The sequence below is a fragment of the Papio anubis genome, chromosome 9 (genome assembly GCF_008728515.1).
Source record: "Papio anubis isolate 15944 chromosome 9, Panubis1.0, whole genome shotgun sequence".
Taxonomy (NCBI): Eukaryota; Metazoa; Chordata; class Mammalia; order Primates; family Cercopithecidae; genus Papio; species Papio anubis.
The window spans coordinates 100,803,280-100,823,247 of record NC_044984.1 but is presented as its reverse complement, the minus strand read 5'-3'; the positions used below and the strand labels follow the sequence as shown (position 1 = coordinate 100,823,247).

Here is a 19,968-nt window from a genome sequence, read left to right as displayed (position 1 = left end):
TATTTAGTGCAGAGCTTCCTTCTGGGGAAGCTGTTTTCTTATCAGCCCTCTTCTGACATTTTGTTAAAAAAAATACACATAAGTAGCTTTTGGATCTTTTTCCTTCTATTATAGGAACTGCTTTGGCAATATCTGCACCAAGGGCACCTGTAAGTCAAAAATTAAATCTTAGCTGACTTAAAATTACTTTAGGCCCTGAAAACCCTTTTATATGCCAAGATGGTTCCCATAGCAGACAGCCCTGTGTTGTTTGTTTTGTGTGAAAGTGAATGATAAAAGATCCATGAAATCGACACAGAAAGCCAGAACAGCAGAAAGAACTGAGGGCTCTCCATCATTGCGGCTTCTACCCTCTGCTGACTTGAGGAACAATGGAAGCTACACATCCAACTGCAGATCTAACACAGCTGTGCATTTCATTAGATGAAGAGCACTAGTGACACAAGTAAATAATTAACTTATTCTGGTCCGCTGACTGTGCTTATGAGACCAGTCATAGCTGACAGATTTTAATACAAGTTAACACAAAGAGACCATAATGAGCTTAGAAGTTAAAACAAAATATTTAGACAGAATTTGATGATCTCGAATCTCAAATTAGACAGATGATTTTTAAAAGTTTGTATTTTACTGAATTCATTAGGGGTAGAAAGAGAGTTCTCAATCTTAGAACCAGACTTTTCTTTTTCTAACAGTATTTCTCTGTTTCAGAATTATTCAAATCCTTAATCACAGCGGGAAGGTTTCTTTTCTTATTTTCAAATGAAAGATTAAAACTGTTTTCTCCAGGGACAGAGGCATAAAGTCCATTCCAATATTTAGAAGTCTTAAAAGTTATGGTCATTTTCCCTTAACACTGGTTTAAAATGTAAATGATATGCGGTGCGCTTCAGTGTGTTAACACTCCCCTGGATCCTTGAAAAGAGGACGGACTACAAATAAACCATATCTAATGGAAGCTGTTGTGAAACAATTACCAATTCATACCTTAAATGCTTACACAGCATTTCAGATTTTAAAATAAAATTTCATCCCCTGGCTCAAGCTGGTGTCTCAACCCCATTGTTGACAGCACAACCTCCTGGCAATAAAATGCAAATACACCAGTTTAACATGCTCAGGAACATTTAATGCACTCAGGAGGGCCGAATGGGAATTGGACCACAGACTACAGTATAGAACTTTTAACAAATGCAAATAGATAGTAAGAAAAAAAAATAGAATCACAGAAAGTTAGAGCAGAAAGGAACTGCTGATACCCCAATCAACAAAATATTATTCCATCACCATCCATCTTAATGTCTAGTTGTAAAGGGAAGAAATTTAGGGAGTCTAAATCTGACTGCCCATCCACTCAGGAGAGGCACTTCTGACATCCACTGTCACAGCTCTCTGTATCACGCTGCAGACACTGCTGGCTCCTACACCAATTTGTTATTTCTATTTCCAAGGCTTCACAGAACAACACAGTAATCATTTAAGAATAGGTTTGCTCAGGAAAAGTCGAGTTAATCTCAGGAATCATTTGGTTGTCTTTAAAAATATTTCTTTTTTCTTTTCTTGGAGAGGGTCTCACTCTCTTGCCCAGGCTAGAGTGCAGTGGGCAATCATGGCTCACTGAAGTGATCCTTCCACCTCAGCCTCCCTAGTAGCTGGGACTATCACATCCAGCTGTGTGCCACCACGTCCAGCTAATTTTTATTTTTATTTTTGTAGAGATGAGGTCTCACTATGTTGCCCAGGCTGGTCTCGAGTTCTCGGACTCAAGTCAAAGGGCTGGGATGAGAGGCGTGAGCCACCATGCCTGGCTTAAAAAGTATTCCTAATTCTAAACAGCAACTGACTTATTCAAAAGTCATTTTTGGCCTTTAAAAAATACTGGTTTTAGTGTACTGTCTCTGTGTAATGGACTACCTTAACTCGAATAGGAAAAAAAGAAAGGTAAGAAAAGAAAAAATAGTAAGAAAAATTAATGCATTCTAGTAGCATATGAAGACAGGAAAGCAAATGGCAACTGCAGAAGACAACTGTAATGCCATCTCTAATTCAAGAGATGTTTTTGATGTGACTTCAATGTGTTGAGACCTGATTAGTAAATTGTTTCAATTTTGTTGATGGCCAGTTCTCATTTTAATATCACAGTCTGCTTTAATTTTTACATTTTTATTTAGCAAGTCTATCTTCTAAGTGGAATCACACTTGAATTAAATTTACCTCTCTGAGGTTAATATATATTATTACTCTTCCTTTTCTGATTGAGGAAAGAGAAAAAGAATCATTTCCCTCAGTTGCTGGGGAAGTAGAGATTCAGGGCCTCAACTCCAGACAGGCGGAAGTAGCTTATGTCGAGTCATCTGAGTGAATATTGAAAACTTCATAAACATATTGTATACATTTATACAATTCAGCTTGCCACTTTCTAATGCTCTAAATGATGTGAAGCACATCTGGCAGAATGGTCTGCTGAAATAATCCCAATCAAAGTCTAAATTACCTCCTTTTACTTTCTGCAGATACTCAGCCGTTGGACAAGACTATTTATTCTGCACAGTTTTACACTCTTTACAATGAATGATGAAATGATGCTGTGGTTTTTCTCCATCAGTCACAGTGCAAGAAGAGAGCCGCGTTTAGTAAGGGATGAACACTCAACCAGTGCCCAGTATTAGTGAGCTTTATAAATGTGGGCGAAATGCCGTCTGTAAAGAATTCATCACCCCTTGGACTCTTAGACCTATGTAGAGCAGGCGATCGAGGAATTGGGTGACTTTAATTTGACTCAATGCTTTTCCACTGATGTGTTACCTTGGGGGTGCGGGGGAAGCACCACTTTCTGGTGAGCCTTAGTTGTTTGCTCTTCATAACGGGAATAATTAGCACCTATCTCATGAGGCAATTGTGTTAGAAGAACAGATGAGCTAATGTCTGAGAGGTACTTTAAGGTCCTTAGAGAAAGGCTGCATCTAAATACAAGGAATTATTATTATATAAGAAACCTAATTACTCTCAGCAGGAAGCAAACTAGCAAAGCAAAGGAGACCAACTTAATGAATAGAAGGAGCAGTTGCAGTTGCACTAACTTTGGCTGGAGAGGCAGAAAAGCAGATGACTCCTTCCTGGGTTGTGCAGGTCATTTAACATCATCAAGACACTGTCTCCTGATAACTTTCACGAGACCTGGGGTTGCAGATATCTATTGGGGAATAGTTTACCGCTGATGAACATGGTGGTAAATGGGGCCAAAGACGCAGTAGGAATGCTTTCAAGTTTGACTGTTCCTATTAAGAAATGGTTTGCTTTGAGTAAACTCATCTCAATGAGCCATTATACATTCAGAAACGAAATCTCTAAATCAAAATGTTAAGGCTAACACAGGTGGTTATTCCTTTCTTCCCCTCCCCTTTTCCAGCTATCGAATTAACCTCCTTTTATTTTTCACACCACCACCTTAAATAATCCCCAGAGGGAGGGGAGTAGACAAAAACTGTTGAATCATATTGGCTTTGTTCTGTTGTTGAATCATTTCCAGATCTATCACATCACTTGCCATATCCCAGTTGACATAATTTTAATTCGGCTCTTCCTTACATGTTAACAGATAAATAATGCATAAGAAAACTTGATTAGCTTTCTTATTAAAACATCACTCTAAATGAGAGGAGGCGCTAGAAGACAATACAGTTTTTACACGGCTTTCCCATGAGCAGTTGAATGGTTTGATGTGATAAATTTGCATAGTCTGAAGCGCACAAAGGGCTGATTAATTGAAACCCTTACAATGCTTTTGCAAGCAGCTATTGTAAAACAATAACCATAGGAACTTTACAAAATACACACGGCTGAATGTGTCAAGAGCTTAATAAAATGTGTTGAGGCTACACTATTTGGAAACAGAATTGGAGATTTTTATTCTGGGCCATAAAACACTAAATACCCTAATTTCAAAGCTTTAGTTGGATATTTACTGAAAGGTCAGAGGGTTACTGGCGAGCTACTGAAGACCAAAATTTGTTCCTAAAAAAGCCAATTCGATAAAGTCTTCTTATAATAAAGTATCTGTGTGGAAGAAGAAACCCTGATTTCTAACATTAAAGTAAGAGCTGCTGGAGTTTTGGTTTTGGACTGAAACTCTGATGGATCGTTTGGCATCATACACCTTATGATGGGGCTCATACTGTGAGCACTACCAGCCTCCTTCTCCCCTCCCACTTAGAAACTTCCATTCAAGCAGGATCAAGCAAAGTAGAGAGCCAAAGCTATCCAGACTGTTTAAAGCTGTGGACTTGCAGAGAGGATTTTAGACAGGCTCAAGTACTACATGAGTACAAGGTATTATTATTATTTTTACTTTAAATCGGGTTCTTTTCACTTTCTCAGTTTTAGAAAGCATAATACAGAAAAAAGGACTAACAAATGAAGGTCTAGCAAAATCAAACTTTTAAGCCAAACCTTGTTTAACAGATAAACTTTCTCCTTGGCTTTTCTGTCACACATGAATTACCATTTTCTTACTTCCCACAGCCTCTTTATATCTACTGTAAAAGGATTCTTTAACGTGTTGGAAACTCGGAGCAGGTTTTCTTTTCTTCTAAGAAACATTCAATCAAAATCTTAATAAATTAATTCAGCAGGTTATTGAATAACTTATTAGGGCAAAATGGAAGCAAGTGACCTTATAATGGAACTTTTTTTGTATAAGAGAGGGTCAAAGATGAATCTTCCAAACGATTTTATCCATATACGCATAATCCTTATCAATCACAGATAGGCAGACTAAATCATTAAGTGAAAAAACTGTATTTTTATAAGACTAGACTTCTACTGTAAAACAAAAGTTGACTTCACTCCATTTAAACTAGTTGTCTGGTCCTTAAGGATTTAGGGAGCGTATGCCATTATCTCAGATTTGCAGTTATTAAAAAGCTTCTGTTTGCCAGGACAAACACTCTTGCTCAAATACAGTTTTTCCTCTTCTTAGGAGTACTGCTTGGTATTGCTGCCCGATGCTGTGATCCACAGGACCTTTGTTGGAGGTGCTAATCCTTTTTCACATGAGAGACTGAGAAATGTTCTTTCAGGAAAGTGATATATTGCTTTTTTTTTTTTCTCTCCACATCAAAGGAGTCCGCTTTTTCCTCCTTCATTGTGAATGGCGGCAAAAGAAGAGGAAATCTGGAAATATAATAATTTGGTTTGCCTGAACACTGAAATGGAACTTAACTTGAGAATTCCTTGGGCTATCAGATAATTTTTGTTGAAGAATTTTTTTAAAAAGGAGTAGTCAATCTTCTAATAAATGCACTAATCACCAGAGAAAACAAGGTTCAACATAAAAATATTTGCCCTTGATGAGTTCCCTCCGTTAGAATTTACAACACAGTTGAAGAGGCTTACATATGTTATTTTGATTTTAATAGTCTAATTCCAAACATAATTTAAATCGGCATATGTGAATGTCTCTTCCTATCTTTAACTCTATCTATAAAAATGATTAGAATATACAGCGACACACAGAACATTCCACACCCATGTTCAGCTCTCTTTTCCCTTTGGAACATTATTATGCCTCAACCAGGTAAGTCATGACTTCACTCAAAAATACCTAGAAGTCTAGACCACTTGGGAAAGGAGCTTAAGACTTCAGGGTTTACATATTTCTCCCCAAATAAATTTAAAACAAAACTAAACTTTCCTGGTTTTGTAAATAAACAAACAACAAATTCACAACTTTGGTGTATAGAAGGTTATTACTAAATAATTTCATTTTGGACAGCATTTTGCATACTACTAAAGGATGAATGGCTCTAGAGATTCTTGATCAAAGGTCCAGCTCTTTTGGGGGGTGCCGACTCACTGTACATTTACTGATAAGATATATAACTGACCTCACAATGCCCAAAGGAAGGTTGTACTTCATTAAGATTCTTTGAAAGTCTCAGTAGAAGACTGTATTGAAATACCCTCATCGAAAAAGTACACTGTGAATGAATCCTGCCTGCCTCTGAGCCCACAGTAGTCTATGTTAATTGTGACGCCACCTTCTTTACAAAATATGGTTCCTCATTACTTGGTTCTCTGCTTAATCCTCCTCCACTTTTAAGGTTACAGAAGGTGATGCTGCTTATTGACTCTGTCACATCTGTAACTGATAAAACATTTTCACTTCTCCAGTGGGCCTTCTCTGACCAATTGCATTCAATCTTTGCTTATCATGCAGCACTGATGTTGATTCCCAGGTACTCAGAATTGACTCCCTTATTCCAGTTTAACCATGCATTCTGCCCCCTTCAGTCTTATCCATGAGCTCTGTGATCACATGCAGCACATAACTACCACTGTTCCGCTTCCCCTTTACGTTTGTTTCATTTAGCTACTAATTATCCTATCACCTTTGAAGTGATCAGGCTTGAGCAGGACAGATGCACAGGTTCTGTGAAACTAAACTTTCAAGTCTCCTTTAATTGTTCGAGAGGGTATCTGAAGAGACATTGGGCACAGAAATGTGATCTACACACAATTAATGTAAAAAAAAGAACGCCTAACGACAGCTTTGTTAAAGTAAACTCTTAAGAAAAGACAAAAATCAGACAATCTGCAGGGCCATGTTACTTTCTGAACACCCAGACAATACATTTAATGCTGTAAATGGAGAGAGAAAAAGAATGTGCACAAAGGTATATTAAATCAAAATAATTTTAAAATTTTCTCATAGATAATACATATGCGTCAACTTGCAGGAGATGCTACAAAAGAAAAAACAGGATTTCCAAACAATTCTACATCTCAGGATTAAAAACTAAGTTCAACTAACCACTGCTTTTATTCTGGCATGTATCTGGACCAAAACAGAAACAAACAAACAAACAAACAAACAAATCTCTGCAGGAATCGTGGTGTGACACATATACCCTGAAAACTCAACACTTTGAAATTTTTATCAGCTCATTTCATGACAACTACAAATAGCATAGCTGATGTTGTGGACTACATTTTCTGTTTCGCTCACATTTTACTTGCCAATATCCAGCTCCTTTAGGCCTGATGCAGTCCCCCTTTGGGCCCACACTAAGGGCTGGGTTATTGTGTGGCTCCTTACAGACACCTGCCATCTGTGCATCTGAAGGTTCCAAGTGCACTAACTGCAATCAATGTGGCCAAAACATTTTCTTCAAGTGACCTCTTTTGAGGCTTTAACTATCACATCTAGCCAAATACATCGGGAGAACTGTCAAAGTTGAGGGCTCAAAAACTGACTTCCTTTTACAACTGTTTAAAATCCTGATAGATTTTGAATTTTATACAAGGCCACTAAAGCCCGACCAGAGGACCAGTTAAAGAAGGGAGTGGGGATAGTGTTTTACAATAAGCTGATTTTAGAAGGAAAGGGACACCAGAAAATACAGCTTTATTTTAGGAGTACATCTTAATATGGGGCCTTGGCAGGCATTTCTGTGACACGCTGTATGAGAGTAGTATTTATTCTGGATTTGTGGCAGCTGTAAAGCTGCTTATCCAGGAAGAATAGGAATTTTGAGAAGATGCCTATCTTAAGGAGGAGACAGAAAATAATACTAAGAAACAGCAGGATTCATCCTCAGGAAAGGTGGCGTCTTTCCAATGAGAAATCTCTGGGTATATGGCAATCTCAGGAGCAGAATAAGATATAAGAAGAGAAAAGAGCCACCTTTAACCAGATTTAACCAAATGGGCAATATGCTTGGAATCAAAACCCTGGATTCAAATGCAGGCTCTGCCAGCACTAAGCTGTAGGAGGCATGCTACTCACCTCCCTGAGCCTCAGTCTCCTTACTCTTTATAGTAGGAATAACAACACAAACTGGAACTGTACTAGTTAAAGGATGAAATATAGATAAAAGTGCTAACAAACGATCAATATGCCAAAAGTAAAATATTATAATTGTGGAGATAAACAGCATGCAAATGATTCCTCAATTTTTTCTCTAGCCCAAATCTCTCCCTGGAGCTCTAGACTCTATACCCAGTTGCCAACCTAATATCTTCACTTGGAGAAGACAGGCATTTCAACCTGAGGCCCAAACTCTCAACCTCTAACCTTGTCTAATGCCAAAAAACTATTCTTTACCCAATCAATCCCATCTTGGTAAACAGCATTATCAGTTGCTCAGGCCACAAACTTCATCCTCAAATCCTGTATTTTCCTCTCGCAACATCCATCCAAGCCATAAGCAAGTCCTGTTGGCTCTATCTCCAGGGTATGTCCAGAATCCAGTCACTTCTCTCTATTTTTCCACTGCTGCTGTCCTAGTCCAAGTCACCAGCCTTTCTTGCCTGGACCACTGCAATGGTCTCCCTGCCCCCTTCCTTGCCCCTTCCAATCCACTTGTCATATAGAATCCACAGTGAGCTCTAGAAGTTGTAAGTTAGATCTTGTCACTCCTTTGCTTACATTCATTGTTATGGTTTGTATGTACCCACCAAAACTCATGTTGAGATTTAATTGATACGGGGCCTTTAAAAGGTGGTTAGGTCATAAGGACTCCATTCCCATGAATGGATTAATGCCATTATTACAGATGTGGGTTAGTTATCTCAGGACTGGCTTTGTTATAAAAGCAAGCTCTCCTGCCTCTCTGCCTGTCTTCCACGGGATGATCTTCTCCAGATGCTGGTGCCATGCTCCTCGACTTCCAAGTCTTTAGAACCATAAGCCAAATAAACTTTTTTTCTTTAAAAATTATCCAGTCAGTGGTATTTTGTCATAGCAGCAGAAAATGGACCAAGATACCCATCATCCAACAGTTCTGTTGGTTCCCAGCCTATCTGGAGTAAAGTCCAATCTCCTTTCTTTTAGCCAAAAGGCCCTACAGGATATGCCACCATCCTCCTCCTCTCACCCCACAAGTCTCATACTACGCTCCTTGTCAGGCATATATGCCTGACCAGACTGGCCTTTTTTCTCTTCCTTGAATATACCAAGCTCATTCGTGCCTCAGAACTCTTACCCTAATGGTTCTCTCTGCCTATAACTAAATCCTCCCAGACTTTTGCTTGGCTGGCTCCTTTGTATCCTTCATGTCTCAGCTCAATGTCGCTTCCTCCAATAGGCTGTTCCTGATCATAATCTAAAGTACACACCCCCACCACTAAACCATCCATTCTTTTACATCATTCTTCATATATGGCACTTATCATTACCTTAAATTATCCTGTTTATATTTTTCTTTACACATTTTTTTTCTTGAAATGGAGTCTTGCTATACTGCCCAGGCTGGTCTCAAACTCCTGGGCTCAAGTGATCCTCCTGCCTCAGCCTTCTAAGTAGTTGGGGTTTATATTTTTGTTTACTTCTTTTCTGTCTGTTTTCTCCCCCAGGAGGACACAAACCCTGGGAGAACGGAGATCCCATCAGTCTTGTTTACCTCTGTATTTTCAGTATCTAGAACAGTGCTTGGCACACAGTGAAAGCTCAATAAATGGATGAATTAATCAACAATATAAGCACTTGAGATGATTTTCCATCATCGCATCATCTCAAGTCAATGAGACACAAATGCTTTGTGATTGGTGCCATCATTTACCAGGATTAAAACCACAGTCCCTGTGGTTTTTCTTCTTTATGCTGTCTTTATTTCAGTCAAGTCCATTGATTTGCTCTTCTCTGCTGTCCCCTGTTTCTCTTTCACATCTTTATCAAAGCCCTCTAAGCCTGAACCCCATCTAGTATCTGAAGTCTTCTTTTGCAAGCAGCCTGCAAAAGAAGACCCAAGACAGACCTGCCCGAAGCTCACCTTTACGGCCTGCTGCCTGTGCATCAGGCACTGCGTTCCCTGCTTTTACACATTAGTATCAAGGAGGCCAAGGCATAAAGGGACAAAATAGCTCACCTAGTTAGAATTCAAGACCTTTCTCTCTCTGCTATACTTTCCCTCAATCCAAGGGCTTTCTTTAAATACTGAACAGAGGGTGGTTGTGATGAAAAGGCAATGTGTTCATTCACTATGGCCCACAAGACAAGGCAGGACTAAGTGCAGTAACTTACAGACTCTTGAGCACTCTTACTAACTCTTGAGGACTTCTGACTCAGGAAAACCATCAGAACAGTGCTACTACAGAAGAGCCTGCCTCAGAAAATAGCAAGGGCCTCCCTTCACAGGCCACAATGAACATGGAAAACCATCTGCCAAAGATAATCTAAAAAGAACTCTTATACTAGAAGATGGATTTAGACTGGACTTCTAAAAGGACTTTTCAAACTCTAAGATTCTATTCCTATCTATACTAAACTCTAAACCTCTATATTTTTAGTGGTTTCTCCCATATAATTTAGCATGTAACTATGTAATCCTTCATATTGATCTTTTTGCTTCAGGTGTCATTCAACTCCTCATGGGCATTAGTCAAGGGATTCATTTCCCTTCTATCCCCTAAAGTGCCCCACACAGTTTTGAGCCCACAACAGTGACTTAAATATGACCGAATAGGTTTCCCTGGGGCTGTCAAGGCAGGTTCTCATTTGTGCCCGGGGTGGACGTGGGAGGGCATGTATACAGTTGACCCTTGAATAACACAGGTCTTAACTGTGTAGGTCCACTTATATGGGGATTTTTCTTCCATGAAATGTGAATAGAAAATACAGCATTTGCGGAAGGTGAGCCCTTCTACACAGAGAGACAACTCTTCATATATTTGGGTTCCACAGGTCCAACTGTGGGACTTGAATATGTGCAGGGGTCCTGGAACCAATTCCCAGCATATACTGAGGGATGACTATATTTAGTTATTATGGTTGAAGAAGCTTTAGTGGGCCTGTGTGATCAGTTAGGGTTGGGAAGCTATGAGTCTCAGGTGTTGAAACTCCTGGTGCCAGTTTAGATAAAAATGAGGCATCTCATTTCTGGTACTTACTAGGAAGAATAAATTACACTTATTCTGGGAGTAATGAGTTTGGCTTGTTATGTCAGTACAATTTCCAATAAGACCAATGAATATGTAAAATCCTTTATTTAATAAAGGATTCCTCAAACATCATAAGTGGATACCATGTTATATGCAAAGTGCTATGCTGGGTGCTTTGGGGTTAAGTAAATCAGCAGGGCATGTTTCCTAATCTCAATGAACCTAAAATATACTTACCTAAGTGATATGGTTTAGATTTGTGTCCCCACCCAAATCTCGTGTCAAATCCCCAGTGTTGGAGGAGGGACCTGGTGGGAGGAGATTGGATCGTGGGGTGGATTTCCCGCTTGCTGTTCTCGTGATCGTGAGTGAGTTCTCACGGGAACTGGTTGTTTGAAAGTGTGTAGCACCTCCCCCTTCTCTCTCTTCCTCCTGCTCTGGCCGTGTAAGATGTGCCTGCTTCCCTGTCGCTTTCTGTCATGATTATAACTTTCCTGAGGCCTCTCCAGCCATGCTTCCGGTACAGCCTGCAGAGTTGTGAGCCAGTTAAACCTCTTTTCTTTATAAATTATCCAGTCTGAGGTATTTCTTTATAGTAGTGTGAAAATGGAATAATACACCAAGTTAGCCAAGAAGGTATTCTGGATATTTAACAACATATACAATTATTTTAACAAAACTATTGGTATCTTTGAATCTTTAGAATTTTATTAATAAAATTTCAAAAAATAGACTTTTGCTACTGGCATACCTCTGGCTTCAGATGGGTGACATTCAAGAAGAGGATCAAAGTTGTAGACCTTAGTTACAACAATGATCCAGAAAAAAGATAAGTTATTTTCAGATAAGAGCTGACAAACTATGATTAATGCTTCTCTCATGATTGTTAGCATTTATGTCATAATTCTCAGGGTGTGAGCTTTAAACATTTTAAAATTAATTTTCAATCTAGAAATGATTAAAGTAGACAAAAAAAAAAAACAAAAAAAAAACCCGAAGAAGTCTTAGAGGCAAGGCTCTGGTCAGGAAACAAAAGGTTAGTGCTCTGAAAATCCTTCTCATCTTTTACTAAAATAATTTTCAGTTCTGTAAGTTGCACTGAAAAAAATCAAGCATACTCACTAAACATTTTTGTGTTGAATATTCTCAAATGATAAACAGATTTCTAGTTAAACATGACAGATGAAACACGTGTTTATCAACACTGCTTCTCTAAACCTCACTGAGTTTTAAAAACTTAAGGTGTAAACCTACGTGTAAGGAGAAAGAACAAGCACAGTGTTATCAAGTGGGCATGAGATAATTTTACAACTTTGAAGGCTGATAAAGAGAGGAGAGAAAAGTAACAGAAGAGTAATCCTAAGTCCCTGCAGATGAGGTGTGAAGAGGCGAGCTAATGCGGCCTTTGGTGCCACCCCCACTCAACCACCCAATTCCTGGGAAGGCTCAGAAGACAGAGACACGAAGTACTAGTATTGCAAAAGGCAGTGTGAGGTGCAAAGCTGAAAGCAAGAGGACTGAGTCAAAGCCGACCAACCCATCAGCAATTCCAGGAGGCTCTACTTTCAAAATGTGTCCAGACTCTGATCCTTTCTCACCAATTCCTCATCGTTACGCTTTTCCAGCCCACCTCCAACTCTCACGTAGCTTTTGAACTGGCACCACTGCAGTTTCTTTGAACACAGCAGCCAGTGTCAGTCAGATTATCTCTCACCAGCTCAAACCCCTTCTCCAGTGGCTTCCCTCTCCCTCAGAATAAAAGCCAAAGTTCCTGCTGTGACCTATGAGCCTCATGGCTGCCTCCTCACCTCTCACTCTGCTCCAGCCATGGGGCCTCCTTGCTGGTCTTCTATTAGGTGAGCTACAGCCGCAAAGCCTTCACCTCAAATGCTCTTCAGCCAGAGAGGGCTCACCCCCTTACTTCTCTCAGGTCTTTACTCAATGCCATCTTTTCAACATGGTGTTGTTCCCCATCCACTCTGCCTAAACATTGAATCACTAACCACATGCCCTCCCCCGACATGATTCCCATCCCCCTTCCCAGCTTTCAATCTTTTCTTATCTCATGACACATCATTCCCTCAGCACTTACTATTTTCCTTCTTGCCCACAAGAACACAAGCTCCGCAAGGGTTGGAACTTTAATCTATTTTGTTTACTGCCTGTCACCAGAGCCTAGAATAGTACCAGACTTAATAAATATTTGTATAGATAAATGTCTATATAAGAAATTGTCAGTTCTCTGTATTCCCTAGCCCATACAGCCAGGAAACCACACTTCTCCCCCAACTCTTACTTGAGTAACCACTACTTGAGTACTTGATCTGAGACCCAAGGGTAGCAAGTACAGCAGAGGGTGGACTGGTCAAAAGCTTGATACAGAGGAATTAAAAGTCTATGCACTGAAGAGTAAGCTCCAGTCCCTGCCCCTGCCTGACTCCTGGAGGTCAGCTGATAGACTTAAGCACTGTCCCCACCCTCATTCCAGCTCCAACCTTCAGGCAGGAGTTACAAAGATCCTAGTATGTTGAAACTGAATGGCACCAACAATAAAGAGGTTCACTACCTGACCACCCTACAATGATATTCACTAGTCAACAAGTTCTATCCACATAGAACTTTCAAATGCTTTCTAGGGTTCAGGGGTATTCCAGGTATTAGAGGAAAGCCTCCAATAACAACAACTCAGACACTAAAACAAATAGGAGAGGAAAATCCTATCGAAAGATAGAAATGGCCAGGCACAGTGGCTCATGCCTGTAATCTCACAACTGTAATCTCAAGGTTCAAATGCCACTTTGGGAAGCTGAGGCAGGTGGATCGCTTGAGCCTAGGAGTTCGATACCGGCCTGGGTAATATGGCAATACCCAGTCTCTACAAATAAAAAACAAAAAGAAAAAAAAAAAAAAAAAAAAACCCAAAAATTAGCCAGGCATGGTGGTGCATGCCTGTAGTCCAGCTACTCTGGAGGCTGAGATGGAAGGATCGTTTGAGCCCAGGAGGTTGAGGATGCAGTGAGCTGTGGTCATGCCACTGCACTCCATCCTGGGTGACAGAGCAGAGCAAGATACTGCGAAAGAAAGAAAGAAAGAAAAAGAAAGAGAGAGAGAGAGAAAGAAAAAAGGAAAGAAAGAAAATTAGAAACAGAAGAAAACTAAAAAGAAAAACCAAAAAACTAAAATTCAGAGACAACTAAAATTACATATTTCTTGCTATAAGAATATAAATTAACTTTAAACATTTAATTAGAAATTTTAAATATGATAGGTTTAAAAAATCTGAAAAATAACATTGATCAAATCTAAAAAGAAAAACAAGAAGAGGGCAAAAAGATAAGAAAACTAGAGCATCAATCTGGAAGTTCCAATATTTGACCACTAAGAAAACCAGAAAGGGTATGGGGAAAATGAGGAAGAGGAAATTATTAACTAAATAAATAGAAGAAAATGTCCTAGAACTGAAGGAACGTAAACCTCCAGAATGCGAGGGTGTCCAATTTCCCAGCACAAGGAATGGAAAAAGGGCCTATGAAGTTTCAGAATTTCAAGAAGGGAAGAAGATAGTAAAAGCTTCCAGAGAGAAAGGAATAAAGTAGGAGGGAGGTAAGCAGGGAAAAAGAGAAACAGGGCACAAAAAAACCAGGAAGAAGAGTGACATTACAATTTACATGGAATCTAGATGATGATGTGGCAAGGCAACCAAAATCCTTAGGGAAAACAATTTTCAACCTAGAATTTTATACCTAACCAAAGTTGGGTCAGGAGGAGAGACAAGGACTGATGGGTTTTTTTTTTGTACAAAGAACCCCTTCTTGTTCTGTTTGACCTTTTAAAATAATGTGCATTTATTATTTAATAATAAAATTATACTTAAGAGTAATAAAAACTATGTCCAGTTACGAGTCCCATGTCAATCCTTCTATTACTCTGTTAAAGTTTACACTACCTACTTTTTGTTTGTTTGCTTGTTTTTTCCCCAATCTTTAACATAAATTTGATGAAGCTGTAAGAGCAGGGACTATCAAGGGAATCTAGGCTAATCAGAAGGTTTTTACCCTTGGATTAAAAGCCATCTGGAAAAAAAAAAGGAGCAAGACAAACTCCTCACTACAAGTGAAAGGTCAGCTAGACCCAGGAGGACTCCTTCAGTTTTGTAAAGAGACATACAAGTCAAAGCTCCCCTAAGATTGAACAGCTCTCTAAAATCTGCTGTTTCAGATCACTGCAAATTAGAAAGCATGCCTGTTAATGAACATTATACCAATCATATTAACAGTCTGAAAAAATGCTATAGCACAAAGACCTTCCTGACATTTTACCTAGATGTCTGTATTTTCAGGAGCTTACGAATTAGGTGTGTTGTTTTCACTTTTAAAAGCACTGCTTTGGCCGGGTACGGTAGCTCACATCTGTAATCCCAGCACTTTGGGAGGCTGAGGTGGATGGATTGCCTGAGCTGAGGAATTTGGGACCAGCCTGGGCAATATGGTGAAACTCCATCTCTATTAAAAATACTAAAAATTAGCCAGCCATGCTGGCGCATGCCTGTAGTCCCAGCTAATGGGGGATGCTGAGGCAGAAGAATCACTTGAACCCGGGAGGTGGAAGTTGCAGTGAGCTGAGATTGAGCCACTGCACTCCAGCCTGGGTGATAGTGAGACTCTGTCTCAAAAAAAAAAAAAAAAAGCACTGCTTTGTCTATACACATACACGTACTCACACATAGCAGACAGATTAAAACCTGAATAAAATCAATCCATCAACAGTAGAGAATCTACCCCCATCACTTCCCTACCTCCAATTTATTAATTCATTCACTCATTCATTCATATACATTGTGAACTCACCTATTATCTACTATCTATTAAGTGTCATGTATGAGAAAGGCCTTATTGGGCTTTACGGAGAATACAAGGACATGGTCTCTGTCTTCAAGAAGTTTAGTGCAGACTGGTTGTATCCAAGATGGCCAAATAGGAACAGCTCCAGTCTACACCTCCCAGTGAGACCAACACAGAAGATGGGTGATTTCTGCATTTCCAACTGAGGTACCTGGTTCATCTCACTGGGACTTGCTGGACAGTGGGTACAGCCCATGGAGGGTGAGCTGAAGCAGGGTGGGGTGTCACCTCACCCAGGAAGTGCAAGGGGTCAGGGGGTTTCCCTTTCCTAGCCAAGGGAAGCCGTGAGTAACTGTACCTGGAGGAGCGGTATACTTCTGCCCAAATACTGCGCTTTCCCCATGGTCTTCGCAGCCAGCAGATCAGGAGATCCTCTCCCGTGCCTGGCTTGGCAGGTCCCATGCCCATGAAGCCTTGCTCACTGCTAGTGCAGCAGTCTGAGATTGATCTGGGACTGTGGAGCGAGGAGTGGGGAGGGTCATCCACAATAGCTGAGGCTTGAGGAGGCAGTTCTACGCTCACAGTGTAAACAAAGCGGCAGGGAAGCTCAAACTGGGTGGAGCCCACCGCAGCTCAGCAAGGCCTACTGCCTTTCTAGATTCCACCTCTGAGGGCAAGGCACATCTGAACAAAAGGCAGCAGACAGCTTCTCCAGACTTAAACATCACTGCCTGACAACTTTGAAGAGAGCAGCAGTTCTCCCAGCATGGTGTTTGAGCTCCGATAACGGACAGACTGCCTTCTCAAGTAGGTCCCTCAGCCCCGTGTAGCCTGACTGGGAGATACCTCCCAGGAGGGGCTGACAGACACCTCATACAGGCAGGTGCCCCACTGGGACGAAGCCTCCAGAGGAAGGATCAGGCAGCAATATTTGCTGTTCTGCAGCCTCCACTGGTGATACCCAGGCAAACAGGGTCTGGAGTGGACCTCCAGCATACTCCAACAGACCTGCAGCTGAGGGACCTGACTGTTAGAGAGAAAACTAACAAACAGAAAGGAAGAGCATCAACATCAACAAAAAGGATATCCAGACCAAAACCCCATCCATAGGTCACCAACATCAAAGACTGAAGGTAGATAAAACCATAAAGATGGGGAGAAACCAGAGCAGAAAGGCTGAAAATTCCAAAAACCAGAACACCTCTTCTCCTCCAAAGGAACACAACTCCTCACCAGCAAGGGAACAAAGCTGGATGGAGAATGAGTTTGACGAGTTGACAGAAGTAGGCTTCAGAAGGTCGGTAATAAGAAACTTCTCCAAGCTAAAGGAGCATGTTCTAACCCATCACAAGGAAGCTAAAAACCTGAAAAAAGATTAGACAAATGGCTAACTAGAACAACCAGTGTAGAGAAGAGCTTAAATGACTTGATGGAGCTGAAAACCACAGTACGAGAACTTCGTGACTCATGCACAAGCTTCAATAGCCAATTCGATCAAGCAGAAGAAAGGATATCAGTGACTGAAGATCAAATTAATAAAATAAAGCAAGAAGACAAGATTAGAGAAAAATGAGTGACAAGAAACGAACAAAGCCTCCAAGAAATATGGGACTATGTGAAAAGACCAAATCTACGTTTGATTGGTGTATCTGAAAGTGATGGGGAGAATGGAACCAAGTTAGAAAACACTCTTCAGGATATTATCCAGGAGAACTTCCCCAACCTAGCAAGGCAGGCCAACATTCAAATTCAGGAAATATAGAGAACACCACAAAGATACTCCTTGAGAAGAGCAACCCCAAGACACATAATTGTCAGGTTCAAGGTTGAAATGAAGCAAAAAGTGTTAAGGGCAGCCAGAGAGAAAGGTTGGGTTACCCACAAAGGGAAGCCCATAAGACTAACAGCAGATCTCTCTGCAGAAACCCTACAAGCCAGAAAAGAGTAGGGTCCAATATTCAACATTCTTAAAGGAAAGAATTTTCAACCCAGAATTTCATATCCAGCCAAACTAAGCTTCATAAGTGAAGGAGAAATAAAATCCTTTACAGACACGCAAATGCTGAGAGATTTTGTGACCAACAGGCCTGCTTACAAGACCTCCTGAAGGAAGCACTCAACAAGGAAAAGAACAACCGGTACTAGCCACTGCAAAAACATGCCAAATTGTAAAGAGCATCGATGCTAGGAAGAAACTACATCAATTAACGGGTGAAATAACCAGCGAGCATCATAATGACAGGATCAAATTCACACATAACAATATTAACATTAAATGTAAATGGGCTAAATGCCCCAGTTAAAAGATACAGACTGGCAGACTGGATAGAGTCAAGACCCATCAGTGTGCTGTATTCAGGAGACCCATCTCACATGCAAGACACACATAGGCTCAAAATAAAGGGATGGAGGAAGATCTACCAAGCAAATGAAAAGCAAAAAAAAGCAGGGGTTGCAATCCTGGTCTCTGATAAAACAGACTTTAAACAAACAAAAATCAAAGAGACAAGACCATTACATAATGGTAAAGGGGTCAATTCAACAAGAAGAGCTAACTATCCTAAATATATATGCACCCAATACAGGAGCACCCAGATTCATAAAGCAAGTTCTTAGAGACCTACAAAGAGACTTAGACTCCCATACAATAATAATGGGAGACTTTACCACCCCACTGTCAATATTAGACAGATTAATGAGACAGAAACTTAACAAGGATATCCAGGACTTGAACTCAGCTCTGGACCAAATGGACCCAATAGATATCTACAGAACTCTCCACCCCAAATCAACAGGATATACATTCTCCTCAGCACCACATCACACTTACTCTAAAACTGACCACATAATAGGCAGTAAAACACTCCTCAGCAAATGTAAAAGAACAGAAATCACAACAAACTGTCTCTCAGACCACAGTGCAATCAAATTAGAACTCAGGATTGAGAAACTCACTCAAGACCGTACAACTACATGGAAACTGAACAACTTGCTCCTGAATGACTACTGACTAAATAATGAAATGAAGGCAGAAATAAAGATGTTCTTTGAAACCAATGAGAACAAAGACACAATGTACCAGAATCTCTGGGATACATTTAAAGCAGTGTGTAGAGGTAAATTTATAGCAATAAATGCCCACAAGAGAAAGCAGGAGAGATCTAAAATTGACACCCTAACATCACAATTAAAAGAACTAGAGAAGCGAGAGCAAACAAATTCAAAAGCTAGCAGAAGGCAAGAAATAACTAAGATCAGAACAGAACTGAAGGAGAGAGACACAAAAAAGCCTTCAAAAAAAAATCAGTGAATCCAGGAGCTGGTATTTTGAAAAGATCAACAAAATAGATAGATTGCTAGCAAGACTAATAAGAAGAAAAGAGAGAAGAATCAAATACATTCAATAAAAAATGATAAAGGGGATATCACCACCCATCCCACAGAAATATAAACTACCATCAGAGAATACTATAAACACCTCTAAGCAAATAAACTAGAAAATCTAGAAGAAATGGATAAATTCCTGGACACATACACCCTCCCAAGACTAAACCAGGAAGAAGCTGAATCTCTGAATAGACCAATAACAGGTTCTGAAATTGAGGGAATAATTAATAGCCTACCAACCAAAAAAAGTCCAGGACCAGATAGATTCACAGCCAAATTCTACCAGAGTTACAAAGAGGAGCTGGTACCATTCCTTCTGAAACTATTCCAATCAATAGAAAAAGAGGGAATCCTCCCTCACTCATTTTATGAGGCCAGCATCATCCTGATACCAAAGCCTGGCAGAGACACAACAAAAAAAGAGAATTTTAGGCCAATATCCCCGATGAACCTTGATGCGAAAATCCTCAACGAAATATTGGCAAACCGAATCCAGCAGCACGTCAAAAAGCTTGTCCACCACGATCAAGCTGGCTTCACCCCTCGGATGCAAGGCTGGTTCAACATACGCAAATCAATAAACGTAAGCCATCACATAAACAGATCCAACGACAAAAACCACATGATTATCTCAATAGATGCAGAAAAGGCCTTCGACAAAATTCAGCAGCGTTTCATGCTAAAAACTCTCACTAAACCAGGTATTGATGGAACATATCTCAAAATAATAAGAGCTATTTATGACAAACCCACAGCCAATATCAGACTGAATGGCCAAAAACTGGAAGCATTCCCTTTGAAAACTGGCACAAGGATGCCCTCTCTCACCACTCCTATTCAACATAGTATTGGAAGTTCTGCC

The 19,968-nt window shown here is 40.2% G+C and overlaps 1 protein-coding gene across 3 annotated transcripts in view; it reads right to left on the bottom strand.

Moving 5' to 3' along the window:
- The window catches only part of POLR3B (RNA polymerase III subunit B), a 136,416-nt gene that overhangs the window by 14,271 nt on the left and 102,177 nt on the right, over nt 1-19,968 (bottom strand). Inside the window, exon 24 of one of the 3 annotated variants that reach the window (XM_021922859.2) lies at nt 1,670-5,172. The exons of the other annotated variants lie outside the window; for them this stretch is intronic. Coding sequence (XP_021778551.2) covers nt 5,141-5,172 — 32 coding nt within the window. The 3' untranslated portion in view covers nt 1,670-5,140. Of the gene's footprint in view, nt 1-1,669; nt 5,173-19,968 lie in introns of those variants that run through there. 3 annotated transcript variants of the gene reach the window in all.